The following is a 15,159-nucleotide window of genomic DNA, read 5'->3' on the forward strand; positions in this document are numbered from 1 at the left end:
TTTGTTCACCAAATCTCATTGTGTACAAATTATTGTTGTTGTTTTTTTTTACAATTTTTTGACAGTAAGCACTGATTTATTATTTAGAAAAAAATGGTTTTGAATTTCTTGTAAAACATATATTATCATGTGGTGCATAAAAACTAAGTAATCTGTATTTACTTTCAGCTGGCAGATGATTATGCAAGTTTGGTTGTGAAAAATTCAAAGAGATCTGATACTGGCCAGTACAGGCTGCAACTACGTAACCAGTCTGGTTTTGACACAGCAACAATTAATGTTCGTGTACTTGATAGACCCGGACCACCAGAAAATCTTAGAGCTGATGAATTTGGTGGAGATGCACTTACTCTATTCTGGAATCCACCAAAGGACAATGGTGGTGCTGATATTACTAATTATGTGGTAGAAAAGAAAGAACCACGTTCACCAACTTGGTCCAAAGTAAGTAATACCAGAGGTTATCATTATTTCATTACTATCTCTAAATTTTTAGGTTACCCAACCTTTAACCTGTGTAGTTGTCATTCCTGAATGTGAACATAAATAACACAGAAATGTGCTAAAACACCAACAGTCATAAGATTGGATTGAAAGAATAGGTAAATCACAAGGTTAGGTTACATCTCACTCTGAACACCCTCTAATAACTGTGAAGAATGAGACTAAATCTTATGTTGCATTGGAAAGAAAACTACAACAGTGGTTAAAAGTCCATTTCAATACAGTGAAATATGTCGCATTTGGTTTTTTCGACTTTTGGAGCATACTGCGACTCAAGCACTGTTAAGAGGTACATGGCTTCAGTGCTACACAAAGAGCCTTAAGCATCCTAGTATTTAGTAAAGTTCAATATGATTATGAATATATTTGGAGGGGGGGTGGTAGTGGGTGTAACTTCCCCCGAAAAAAAATTACTGCTTTTTCATTAAAAATTATATTTTTTTCTCCAGAAGTATTAGAAGTAAGTCCGCAATTCTTGCCACGAGAATGAAACACATATCCGGCAATATGCAGGTTTCATTTTAAACCATCACTTTCCGGCATTGCCTATGTGGGGGCCTGATGAAATTTAAATTTCGTAAAAATATAGTTCTATTTAACTTTCATCTTCTTCTTCTACTTGATAAATGAAAATTAAGTTTATTCGACCATGGGCGTATTGTCTAGTGTGTATGGAAGAAAACTAGGTATACGTTTTAACTCTAGGATTCATAGTTTTTGAGATAACAATTTTTGGAATTTTGAATTTCCTATTAAAAAGAACGGCTTTTATATTAGAATTTTTTTTTGTATGAAAGTATCATCAGTAAGTGCACAATTCTTGCTACGAGAATGAAATACATATCAGGCAATATGCAGGAACTGTTTTGGACCCTCACGTCACAGTGTTGCTTATGTGGGGGCCCGACAAAATTGAAATTTTGTAATGAAAAAATAAGATTATTAACTTTCGTCTTCTTCTATTTGGTTAGTGCAAATTGGATGATTTCAACAATAGACATGTAGCTGAGACTGTAATGAAAGAAACAAGCTATAATTTGTAACTCAAGCATTCATAGTTACGGAGATATAAATCTTCATTTAACACCTTGCGCAATTTTAAACTTCCTACTGAAAACGCGCTGGGCATTTAAGGGTCTACCTTTACTGTGCACTAGTTCCTTGCAATAACAAGTTAAAATTTTGACACACAGTAGAGGAAGGTCTAGTTATGTAGTGTATGCAACTTGGCTTGGATATCTCTTGTTCCTTTTGTGCTACACCATTTCCAAAATTCACCATTTTCTGGTGATTTTTCCATTTCTTGCATATTCAACCACATATAATATGGATTGGGTGATATATATGGAGACAACATAATGTGTGCATGCTGAGCTCACATTAGGGTTACTAGAAAAATTAATGCCACATTCCTGGTTGGATTACAGTTGTAACAGCAGGCACAAAAATATGCATTTTTGGATGTGTAAGGCTTTTTAAGGCATATTTTGGGGTATTTTATTTGCTAACGTAAACAGGCTGAGAGTATTTTTATGCAATACACGTGTTCCTTGGTGAGAGGTTTGTTTGGTGTATAAATATCACTAGGCTGTGATCAATAGTTCCAAAGTTATTGAGTCATGAAGTTAGCTCCGAGACTCATTTCCCAGATTTGGGTCACATTTTCTGTTGCACACCACCTTCTTCCACAGGCTATAACTGTAGAACTATTTCTTGGAGGAACCTAATATTTGGAATACAAGCCTTCCAGACATGATTGAACCTTCATGCCAAATTTCATCCAAATAAAAAAACCATGACCTGGAGGCTTTGGTCGATCTGACGTGGAATGACCCTAGTGTTAATGAAGACAAAATATTTGTTATTTTTTTTTCATTTGCTATTTTTGCTTCCTGTTGCTGCTAGTTCATGTTTTCCATCCTTTGTGTAGAAGGAAAATAATTTTTAGATAAATTTAAACTCTTCAGTCCTGTAGTATTGAAACATATTCTGAATACTTTTCTTTAATTTATATAAATGTTTATGTATCGCATAAATACAGCTTTCAAAGAAAAATAGATGAATTTGAAATAACCTTGATTGATAAAATAAAAAATTGAAAGATTTCAAAGTAATAGTGTTGTGTAAGTAAACAGAGAGAACAAGGTAGCTTTGAAGACTCCTATTCACCATTTTCTTTAAAGATGTTTACTGAGTATTTTTATATACATATATTATTATTTCTATAACTAAAATATTATACATTACAACATACTGTATCTTCTTTTAATTTTAGGTTAGCAGCTATGCTACAACATCATTCTGCAGGGTCCGAAATTTGGTTATTGGTCGTGAATATGAATTCCGAGTTATGGCTGAAAACCAGTATGGTCAGTCTGATCCTGTTGTTACCACAGATCCAATTAGAGCAAGGCATCCATTTGGTAAGTCTTTATGCATTGTATTTTGTACTTTAATTGATCAACATGTTTGTAGCTATGATAGTTAAATACTGTTTCAATTTGGTCTTTAGATGATTTATTTGAATCCTTAACTGATAACTGGAACTTGTCCGATTTCACAGAAAATGTTAACAGCACAACACAATAATGTGGGTATTTTAAATATGTGAGAGATGATCCATAAAACTTTCCAAGAAATGGTGCAATTGTAAGAGATAGTCAAACTACATGTTCACTTAAATCTTAAGTTATTCAAGAATTCAGACTGTAAATATATTCACAGATGTAAATGCAAACACATCAATAAAAATAGTATTGTCTGACTTGAAATGACTGAATTGCTCCAAGAATTTTTATTTGAACTGATAGCATTTTGAGTTACCAAGTATTTGGAACATTAATAAGGGTAATGATGATTTTGTAATCTATTTCAGATCCACCAGGACCTCCTGGAACTCCACGTGGTATTGACACTAGTGAAGATTCTATTACATTAGCCTGGACCAAACCTCGCCATGATGGTGGTGCACCTATTACTGGATATGTCATAGAAAAGAGGCTGATTACTGAAGATAAGTGGACCAAAGCTTCCCATGCACACATTCCTGATCTCTCATACAAGTAGGTTCCATGTTCATTTTGTGTAATAGAATTACTGTCTTTTGCATATCTAATTTCATCATCCATCATAAATGTAACATTCTGAAGTTGCTGTATTATGAAAGTTAAGGCTGCTTGATTGAAATGGTACTTGGATAACCGAATCCATCCCTCCCAGGAAACTTTGGCTTGACCCATAACATGCATTTGCAAATTTTTGGATGCAAATATGTAAAGTTGAGTTGACCATGAGCAAGATAAAAACTGTAAGTTCATCAGATAGGATGATGATAATACTTATATTGCTTGAGTATAATATTATAGACATTTTTCAATTACATATATTCCATTTTCTCATCCAATCTCAATTACAATTGTCAATTTGAAATTTCTGAGCTGTCACTTTCAATTACTCCAGCAACATTGTTATGCACACATCATTTGTTTAGTTTAATTGTTAGTTAATTTGTTTAGCAAATTGCTACAGCCTCCATGACAGAGTGGCCAGGTTAAGGCATAAATGCATCATTGCGTGTGGTATCTAATCCATTTCATGATTAACCAAAGAGGTAGGAAAGTGACATAAAATAGCTGAAATAGAAAAAAAGAAAGAAAAGTCACCAGTAAATCACATTTTTTTATTAATACATTCATAACCTATCTGTTTCTATTGCTGATGTTATCTGAGACATTATTTTCATGATTTTTCATTTTATTATGGAGTGTACAAAATGATTTCTTATATCTTAGATTTAAATACAGAACTTCTAGAAACATGTATAGTAAATAAATGAAACAGGTTATTGAGGATGCAGAATAGTAATGGAGCTGAAGACTGAACTTAATATTTTAAAAATGTTCATGTGTTTTAATGTTCTTTAAGCATGAACCTTTGCATTATTGAAGTGCTTATAATTACTTACTGAATTGTTATTCATATTTTACTTTTATATTCGATCTTTTAGAGTGATAAGCCTTATAGAAAATCATGAATATGAATTCCGTGTGGCAGCCATAAATGCAGCAGGTCAAGGACCTTGGAGTGGTTCATCAGATGCTATCTGCTGTAGACCTCCACCAAGTAAGTAATATCAAGGACTAAGTTCTTCACTGTTCTTGACACGACTTTTTCTAACTGAGCAACATATCAAATACACCTTGAAACTTCAGTTGTTTATTTCCATTTCTTCTCTACAAACCTACAGAATATTATGAAATTGACATTTTCAAATATGGCCGACCCAGCCAGAGGCAGGAAACTGCAATGGATGATGATGAAATATGTCCACCAAAGTCATTGGTAGTTACAAGAAGGACAAAGTTTGATAGAAAATGAAAATCATTGCAGTAAAGTTTTGTTTCTTTGTGTGTGTGAGAGAGAAAGATAAATATTTTATGTATTTGTTTTTCTAGGAGTTGCACATATCGAACAAAGGTGCCTCTGTTTGCTATTTAACAAAATTTGTGTCTTCAAGATACATCTTATCCATGTAGATTTTGGAATGTGTTCCATTTTTTCCCCACTGTTGAAGGTAGATATACATAGTTCAAATTATGTACTACCTCACATTCTTAGACATCCCATATGAATACTTCTCAAAAGTTTTGTAGTGTTTTCCCTTCTTATATTGAATACTTACAGTTTTATAAAACTTTTAGTACTGGCAATTTTTTGAAAAGAAGATAATAGAATTTACAGAACTTTGTGTTTACATTGTAGAAATCAACGTAATGAACAATATATTATTAACATGGTATTCAAGTTGATAGCAATTGCATTTGCACTACTTTCAATTATGTTCTTCTATATTTTAGGTGCTCCAAAGATTACTAGCGATCTGAGCATCCGGGATATGACTGTGATAGCAGGAGAGGAATTTACTATTACTGTTCCTTTCACTGGCAACCCAATACCAAAACCAACATGGACTATAAATGGAGAGGAAGTAATACAGAGCGATAGGATCAAGTTTGATACATCCGTTGCAGCAACTGTATTTTTGAACAGATGTGCTAAACGATCTGATACTGGAAACTACACCATCCAGCTTGTCAACACTGAAGGCTCAGACACAGCTTCATGCAAAGTACTGGTTGTAGGTTAGTAAATGTTATATTTTGTTTTGTAGGAACTTACCATAATTTAAGTACGTAACACTAATTTTACCTTGTATTGTCTCTGTTGAAATCCAAGGTTAGCATTAGGTCTTCTAAAATCCGCATGCTTTCAACACTCAGCATGATAATGATTATTTGAAGCAAATGGTGCAAAGTTGGTTTTAAATTTAACATATATGAAACATGCAATTAAAAATAGTGGGATAAATTTCAAATCCAGATCACCAACATAGTAGGAAGGTTGCCAATTCACATTAAAATATGCAAATTGGTACTGCTCAGTAGACCAATGCATTATGCATTTGTTACTGGTAAATTTAACATAAAAATGTCTGACGTTCATCTGCAAGAAAGGCCTTGTTGACTGACAGAAGAATGTGTAGAATATAGACCCTGTTGCCTCTAGAACTTCATAAAATATTTGTATCATAGCCAGCTCCTGCAATTATTGTTTAATTTTGGAAATATAATTGTTCAACTCTTGTTTTCTTAGCAATAAATTGACTAGAGACCAATCCTGGAAATCTCAGTTAGTTGCAACATTAGGTTCAGTCTAACTTTCTTGTAATTTTATATTTACTAAGGGCATATGAATCTAAAATATATATATATATATATTTTTTTTTTCAGACAAACCATCACCACCCCTGGGTCCACTTGATGTATCTGATATTACACCTGAAACTTGCTCATTGTCATGGAGACCACCACAAGATGATGGTGGTTCACCAATAACAAATTATGTGGTAGAGAAGTTGGATCCAAGCACAGGAGTAAGTTTACAGTTTATTACATTAAATAGTATGGATATTAGAATGAACTTATAGTCTCAAAAATCTTTGTCATAAAGATTTATAAAAGTGTACATTCAAAGTGCATATCAATCCAAATTTAAATGTTATTTGGCATGCGTGAGGTGCATGCATTAATAGTAGAGTAATAGTTATTATAGTTCTTCATGTACTCACTTAGTCTCACTTAAGAAATGTGTGTTTTGTCTTTGGAAGTATTTTCATGGCACTTCAGACAGAAGACTATTATATAAGTGAAATAATCTTTTACAAGGACTTCCAAGAAACAGATGAAATCATACAATATTTTGCTACAGATTTTGGAATGACATTTTATTGTCAATATCTTTGTTTATGCAGTTTATCATAAATCCCTTTTCCTACCTCTGTGCACTATGATGCCAGGGGTCCTAGATCCCAAGGGTGTTCTTTATGAGTGCCCCTTCATCAATTTCATCATATCATCCTAATCATTGTGATAGCCAAAAGTGGCAGAAGATTGATTCTAAATAACAAAAATAAAAAATGAAAAACAAAAATCATAAATTCCTTGAATTTTATTGCCATTATTTAAAAATATGAAAAGTTTGTCATCTATAGAATGTATGTAAGTGTGTATGTAGTATATTTATGAAGTTATGTTGAAATATCAGTTCAATTTTCTGTGTTTACTTTTACCTCAAGTATTGAATTTAATATAGTGAAAATTTAATGTATTCAGCTATTTTTCACAATTACTTAAAAGGACAAGTTAGTGTCAAAATTCGTATTTATACTACCAATATGTGTCTTATCTGTGTGAAACACTATTACTGGGAGATATGTTTATTTTATTCAAAATTATGTTTATTCTAATGATAACTGAATTTAAAATTTATTTAAAACTTTCTTGTGCAATCCGGTTTTAGAATCCAGGCAAGATTGTGTATTTATTTAGACACTTATTATCCCTGCAAGTAAACCTTAACATTATTTTTCTTGTATACTTTCAGTTGTGGATTAAAGTTAGCAGTTTCGTCAGAAGCTGTCATTATGATGTCATAGGGCTTGAGCCAAACAAAAAGTACAACTTCCGAGTGAGAGCTGAAAACCAATATGGTGTAAGTGATCCACTAGAAACAGACCAGCCCATCACAGCAAAATTCCCATTCACTGTGCCAGATCCACCAGGTCAGCCACGTGTTGCAGATTGGGATAGCTCGAATGTTACTCTTACCTGGGATAGGCCAAGACATGATGGAGGATCTAGAATCCAGGGCTACAGGATAGAGTACAGGTAAGAAGCTAGTAAACAAAGTTTAAATACTGTGTTGTTGAGACACAAATGTATTATTGATTCACTTTCTAATATATAAATACATTTGATATGCCTGCTTTCCTAAAAGATTTATTTCAAAGCACATGAAATAGTGAATAATTATTTATGGATTTCATTTTTCAGTGCAATTAATTGAAACTCAAGTCTTTCATACAGAAATTTGAAACATTAGCACCTATTTCATTTCAAATGCTTGGCAGTTATAATTCAAATACAATGTCTTGAAAGATCAGAATAGAACCTTGAGTATTTAATTCCCACGAGACTGTGTAAATAACTCATAATGCAGGAAAATGTACAATTCAGAGAATTTTTTAAACAGTTTGCTTAAAGTGGACCAGAAAGATATGCATTAAGTTTGAAAATGTAATATCCGGGATTCCACTGTATTTCATCCACATATGTATTAGCATATATTCAGTTTGTGGAACATGTAAAACTATAATTTTATTTCTTTTGCAGAGATATAATGGAAGACCAACAATGGCGTGTTGCTAATGACTATCTTGTGAAGGATACAACATATATTATTCATAGCTTGTTGCAAGGCAGAGAATATGAATTCAGGGTTAAAGCTAAAAATGCAGCAGGATTTAGCAAGCCTTCTCCACCATCATCGAAGTTTAAGTTGAAAGGAAAGTTTGATGTTCCATCACCACCTGGAACACCTAAAGTTATTAAGGTTGGCAAGAATTATGTCGATCTTAAATGGGAACCACCACAGTCTGATGGAGGTAGTCGCATCACTGGCTACATTATTGAAAAGCGGGAAGTTGGTGGAGCATTCTGGGTTAAATGTAATGACTACAATGTTACAGATTGTGAATATACAGTTCTCAATCTGATAGAACGTGGTGATTATGAATTCCGTGTTTTTGCTGTGAATGCTGCAGGAAAGAGTGAACCCAGCTCCTGCACAACACCAGTTAAAATATGTGAAATTGAAGGAGGGGAGAAGCCAGAATTTATTCGACCTCTCGCAAACCAGGGAATACCACTTGGCCGCAGTGCCACACTGGAATGTGAAGCCACTGGAAAACCTGTGCCAACGTCTCGGTGGTTGAAGAATGGAAGAGAAATTACCCTTGGAGGAAGATTTAGAAAAGAAGATAAGAATGGTGTCTTCAAACTTATCATTTCTGAAGTATGGGATGTGGATGAAGGAGACTACACATGTGAAGCCAATAATGCATTAGGATTTGTGACAAGTACAGCAAGACTGAAGATTGGAAGTAAGTCATCTGACTGGATCTTGTAATATCATATAGTTTTGTAACACTGTGGGAATAGAAAAATATGCAAGTCAATATGATATCAAATTAAACTTTCCTGAAAGGGGTAGTTTTTGCTCATTTCCTTGTCAACAATCATAAAGTTTAATTCCCATATATTTCCCAATGACATAGTAAAAACATTGCCATCTTGTGGTCATCAAGGGGTACCAGGTTTGATACCTGGTGGAGGCACATAGTGGTTTGGATCCCACTTTAAAGTGCAGGTCCAGTCCCAATTAGCCTTCTGTGCATAAAGTGGACTTAAAACTCAAATCAAACCAAACCAATTCCCATAGATACTTTTCTTGGTTACACATTCCAAGTAGGTCTGAATTGTTATAATCACACCACTTGGAGTATTATCTGAAGTTTCATTTGCTATTCCAGGACATAGTAATAAGCAGGGCCCTGAAGAGCATTGTTGTTGTTATTCAGTAGTCAGTTTTGTTTTTGAAACCGTAATGGGCAGTAATGATATATGCAATCCTGCACAATTACTTAAGGCTAGTACTTTATTCAGTTTTTCATTTCACTTCACTTATTGTAATCTGTAGTACTCTTCCATTCTAATTTCCATGTTCACTATATGCAGTTAGCATCAAGTGTCAAAGCTATGTTTCTCTTTTTCATGTTGTTTCCAAAAAGAAAAAAGTAAAGTACAGCTTTCCTATGCTTGAATTAATATATTTTCATTTTATAAATTTATTTTTTTCTTTGTGAATGATAATATTCAAACAATTCACCAGAAAATGGTGCACATTCCTTTCATTTGTTGATGTATGTTAATTATTTGTGAATATATTGTACAGCATTACACAATGAGGTAACTTCTTGATCAGTTTCCAAATGCAGGAGAGCTAATTAACTTGAGAGAGCATCATTATTCACCACCTTGAAACTTAAGCTCATACTTCACATCATTATTTGTTTATAATTATATATAAGATGAATTTTAAATCTTGTTTCTGCAACCTATGTGATGTTTTTTTAATTTATTTCAAGGTCCTCCAAGGATTGATCGTTTGCCTGGTGATCTGTTCCTGCCAGAGGGAGATAATACTAAGATTAAAATATATTATTCTGGGGACCAACCAATGGATGTCACACTTAGTAAAGATGGACAAAAGATTGTTGAGACCACACACATTAAGTACACCGTATTTGATGAATATCTTATTATATTCATCAAGGAGATCACAAAGAATGATGCAGGATCATATACACTTACTGTCAAGAATGATAGTGGAAGTGTTTCAGGATCATTTACAGTATATATAACAGGTATGAAATTTAAGTTCTTCTAGTATTACATGTGGAACTTGCTAAATTTAATTTGAAATTTTTCTTGTATTTGATTCATTGTCACATTTTTACAATAATGCCGGTTACCCTAGTAGGATAAAACAATTTCACATTGCACTCAATAATGTAAATACATGAACTACAGAGTTTTTACTGTGTGTATATACACAATACATATATCTTCTGTATAAAGAGTATTACATTTTTTAGTTTCTTTCATGTTGCATAATATTTCTTACGTGACTGAACAAATGTGACAATTTTCCTGACACAAATAAATTGATAATATAACATTTACTGATAAGTTACTGTGTGTGTGTGTGATATATTTATCTCCTTATAATAGATACATGTAAGTATCATGTGAATATGTCAATAGCTTTATTCTTAACAAAGAAAATGCATATTTAATATTGAAATAAATGTTACTTTGCAATTTACATTATATGTAAATATATGCTATATTCTTGACAATCAAATTCATTTGTGTGGAAATATTTTTTATTAGGATTCAGAGCTAACATGAAATATTTTTTATTTACATTATTGCACTGAATATTTCATTTATCCATGCTTTAGTTACATCACCTGCTTGATGTTTCTCTTTTTTTTATATAGGATTGCCAGGACCACCTATTGGACCATTGGAAATCTCAGACATTTCTAAACATACTTGCACTCTCGCATGGAAACCACCACAGTATGACGGAGGACTGAGAATTACTCATTATGTAGTAGAGAGGAGGGATATAAGCCATACACATTGGATCATTGTATCCAGTTTCTGCAAGGATACCACATTTACTGTGCAAGGTTTGACTGAAGGTCAAGAATACTTATTCAGAGTGATGGCTGTGAATGAAAATGGAATGGGTCCACCTCTAGAAGGAGTGAATCCCATCAAGGCTAAAGCACCATTTGGTAAATGCAATTACTTATACCTTTCCTCTGTTAGCTACAATATTGTTAAGACAGAGTCAACAACTTTCGTATTCCACTCTCACAGCTTGGAAGAAGCCAAGCAGCATAATGTTATTTGCTATTTGTGCTGAATCACATGCTACTTGGCTTATCCTCATTTATGAAATCTGACTGTTATTGATTTATTTTTATATTTTCTGGACATTAGTTAAATTGTTTGTATCACAAAAATTAAAAATAATCGCATTCTGCAGACAGATTTAGGGGTTCCATGTGTAAAATTTATTGAGTAAATTTTGGTTAAAAACGAAAAGCGAACAAACTAAATATCTACAAAATCATCAAAATAATTCTAAAAATGGGACAATTTGTATCTTAATGATAAGTATGTATGCAAACACTGCTGTTCAATAAAACCATATGTGTACGATGAATCATAGGTGTGTGATGTATTACAAAAATATCAGATGTCACATTTGGCAAAAACTAAATACTTGCTTATACAGCTTTGAGTAGCTCATTCTAAATAATGTATTATTTGAAAGGAAAACTTCCTGAATATTTGCCTCATTGACAAAGCTTGTTGGGTGAAGGACTCACAATCTCATCACTGAAGGTTCTGGGTTCAAATCCTGGCCTGGACATGGATGATTCATTTATCAATTTTATTTAATCATCATTCATCCTTATCCCAATTACCCAGAAGTGACAGAAAAGGAACATAAAGTATGAAAAATACAAATATTTTGTGAATAAATAATACATATCTTTATGTACAACACACTAGGATTGTTCTTATAGTATTATTATTTTCTTCTTCATGTAGATCCACCTTCTCCACCTGGTACTCCAAACGTTACAGAAGTTGGAGGTGACTTTGTTAACTTGACATGGGACAAACCAGAAAAAGATGGTGGTGCACGCATTCAAGGATACTGGATTGATAAACGTGAAGCTGGAACACAAGCTTGGCAGAGAGTGAATGTTGCAATATGTCTCACTGCTCAAATAAACATCTCTAATCTCATTGAAGGCAGACAGTATGAATTCCGTGTATTTGCTCAAAATGAAGCAGGATTGAGTGAACCATCTACTGCTTCTACTTCAGTCAAAATTAAGGATCCTCATGGTATGTATAACTTCTCTACATTTGTAATTATTAGTGTTATGCAGGCATTTGTTACATGACCAAATAGAATTCACATACCTGCACTCTAAAGGAAAATGTCAATATTTGGAGGGTCTAAAATATATATATATATAAACAAACACAGGAATAGGATGAGAAAAGGTGCCAGAAGGGTGGATAAACACAAATGAAGAAGGAGACAGTAAACACTTCTCACATTAAAGGGAAAAGTTTGATATTTCGTAGCCTAGGCCACATTTTCAACGGAGAAGAAAGAGTTTCACAGAATGACGAAGAATAGGAGCACAGAATACTAACTGTAGTGTTGGTACAATATTGCCAGAGAAAGACGATAGGAAACCAATATAAGGTACTTTCACCAGTGTTTACTGCATAGGGTGGGTGGTTTCGGGGAAGAAGGGAAAAGGTTATTGGTTGGCTAGATTAAGTCCGGGGGGTATAGTGGCATGCATGCCTGATATATAGGCCCTTTCCCATCGCCTGCGGAAAGACGTGTCTGAGTGGGGGTGGGGTAAAAGATGGATTATGCATATATATATATATATATATATATATATATATATATATATATATATATATATATATATAAAATGCTAATCATGGTTTGATTCCTGGTGGATACATATTGCACAGTGATTTGAATTTCACTTTTAAACTCTAGGGCCAGTCCCAATTATTCTATCTGAGCATAAATATTCCTATTGTAAATTGTACAACTACAAGGCTTCTGATACTGTGTTTTTTTTTGTTTCATGTAGGAGTATGCCTTTAAAATGGAGTAATGTGATTTAACAAGTCATCATTTCAATACTTTGGGTTAATAGGCATGTCTGGATCTCAGAGAAGGGAGGGTGGAAGACAAGAACATGAGGTTATGAACAATAAATTCAATGGTAATGTTAGTGTTGAAGACTCTGGAATGGGACTACCTTTTGTTCTTGATATAATGATAGTCTTTGGTTTCACTGCAGTGGCTTGGAGAACAGCAAGTGTGCTATCCTTACATGAGCTGGAATCATGTCTTCAAAATATTTTAGAAAATGTAGTGTTCTTAAATTAGATACAACAGGAAAAGTTAGTGTGACCAATAATTAAATGTACAGTACCTCATTTTTATTAGTGCATATTTTAGGTGAACATGTGGAACATTTAGTCGCAATCACATTTCAGGATGTTTTGTTGAAATGAATTATTAATTATATATTACATTCTTTCAGCTGCACAACCACCAGAAATTGTTAATCCACTCAAAAATGCCATGGCTTTGCAGAACAAGAATGCTCAATTCAAGTGCAAGATTGTGGGTAATCCCAAACCCAATATTACATGGTAAGCCAATTTATCGGTGATATTTAAAGAAAACAAACCTGCAATTTTTCAAATTTCAGATTATCAAACATTTTGTAATAGTGGTAGTATTCATTAAAATTATCTTAGTTTGACTGCCCTAAAATAGTCTGAAGTAATATTTTATTTAGATGGGCACTAACTGGTAAACGTTTAAACATATATGGAAGAGATGGGAGCACAGGAATATCTAAAATACCCATAACCTCCTTAAGTTTCAGATGAAAGTGCTGATAAAATACATAGTTCTATCACAAAAAATTTACCTCTTTTATTTTTATTATAAAGCATCATGTTATAATACTTCATACTCTTATGGTGGGATTTTTTTTCTCTAATACATGTTGTAGTTGAATAATAGACAAGAAAGACTAAAATAACAATAATATTGAGCTGAATAATAAAGGTGGTAGTAACATGCAGAGAAAAAAATATTGCAGTGTGTTCAACCATAAGAATCCATCTGATACAGCCAAATTAAGAAGTTTAAATAACAAACCTACCCAAGAGTAGCAGTTATATCCACTACAGTAGCAAAAATTTCACCTGAATAAGTCTGTAAGAGCTAATAGTAGATTTATTTGTTGAATATCTACTTTCAGAAATAACTCTGATGTCTGTTTTTGTAGGTATAAGGGAGCAAGAGAACTCACTCAAGGTTCCAAGTATCACATGCTTCAAGAAGGTGATACCTATTCCCTTATCATTAATGATGTATTTGGAGAGGATGCAGATGAATATGTTTGCAGAGCTGCAAATAAAGGTGGAATAAAATCCACAAGAGCCGAGTTGGTTATTATGAGTAAGTATTGTTTACATTTTACAGTTAAATTTGACAGCTCTTGCATCCTAAAATTAAAAATGTATTATAGTGTAATGTAATTTTTACTAGATCAAATGGCAATGAAAACATAGCACCTCAGACAATGAAATTCCATTTATAATCAATTGGTTCAAACCAAAAGAAACAAACACTGTTTACAGTCATTTCTGTGTTTCCCAAATAGCACAAGTTTGGAATTTTCCAATGCAATATTCAATGTGTCATGAAGATTGTAAGTTTTCAAAGGAAGTAGCAACTCGATCTTGTTTCTCAGAATCAGAATAATGAAGATCAAGCATAGTAAACACCAATTTCTGGCATACATTCAACCCCTGGGGCTTACACAATTAGTATACAGTATGTTTGATGTACTGTTTTTTTTGATAATGAACAAAGTATAATAAATTTGTGTGATGATTGTCAGTTAAATTTGTAAATATAATCTGCACCTCAAAATTAATCAACACCAATTTCATGCTTATTACACAAAATACTAGAGCATTGGTTAATTTTGTGGAACAATTGTGTAACAAGAATGGGCTTGAATTAAATTTTCAACATAATATTGCA

General features: G+C 33.2%; 1 protein-coding gene across 16 annotated transcripts in view; it reads left to right on the forward strand.

Annotated features, from left to right (window-relative positions):
- bt (projectin protein bent) overlaps nt 1-15,159 on the forward strand; it is a 486,238-nt gene that overhangs the window by 428,440 nt on the left and 42,639 nt on the right. For all 16 annotated transcript variants that reach the window (XM_083117398.1, XM_083117403.1, XM_083117397.1 and 13 more), the window contains 13 exons: nt 169-444; nt 2,780-2,927; nt 3,380-3,566; nt 4,511-4,626; nt 5,361-5,645; nt 6,294-6,436; nt 7,447-7,730; nt 8,235-9,004; nt 10,049-10,327; nt 10,967-11,269; nt 12,096-12,398; nt 13,637-13,748; nt 14,396-14,568. In XM_083117398.1, the coding sequence (XP_082973524.1) occupies nt 169-444; nt 2,780-2,927; nt 3,380-3,566; nt 4,511-4,626; nt 5,361-5,645; nt 6,294-6,436; nt 7,447-7,730; nt 8,235-9,004; nt 10,049-10,327; nt 10,967-11,269; nt 12,096-12,398; nt 13,637-13,748; nt 14,396-14,568 (3,379 nt within the window). The remainder of the gene's footprint in view (nt 1-168; nt 445-2,779; nt 2,928-3,379; nt 3,567-4,510; nt 4,627-5,360; nt 5,646-6,293; nt 6,437-7,446; nt 7,731-8,234; nt 9,005-10,048; nt 10,328-10,966; nt 11,270-12,095; nt 12,399-13,636; nt 13,749-14,395; nt 14,569-15,159) is intronic.

The sequence above is a fragment of the Lepisma saccharinum genome, chromosome 2, assembly GCF_977018435.1.
Source record: "Lepisma saccharinum chromosome 2, izLepSacc3.1, whole genome shotgun sequence".
Lineage (NCBI taxonomy): Eukaryota > Metazoa > Arthropoda > Insecta > Zygentoma > Lepismatidae > Lepisma > Lepisma saccharinum.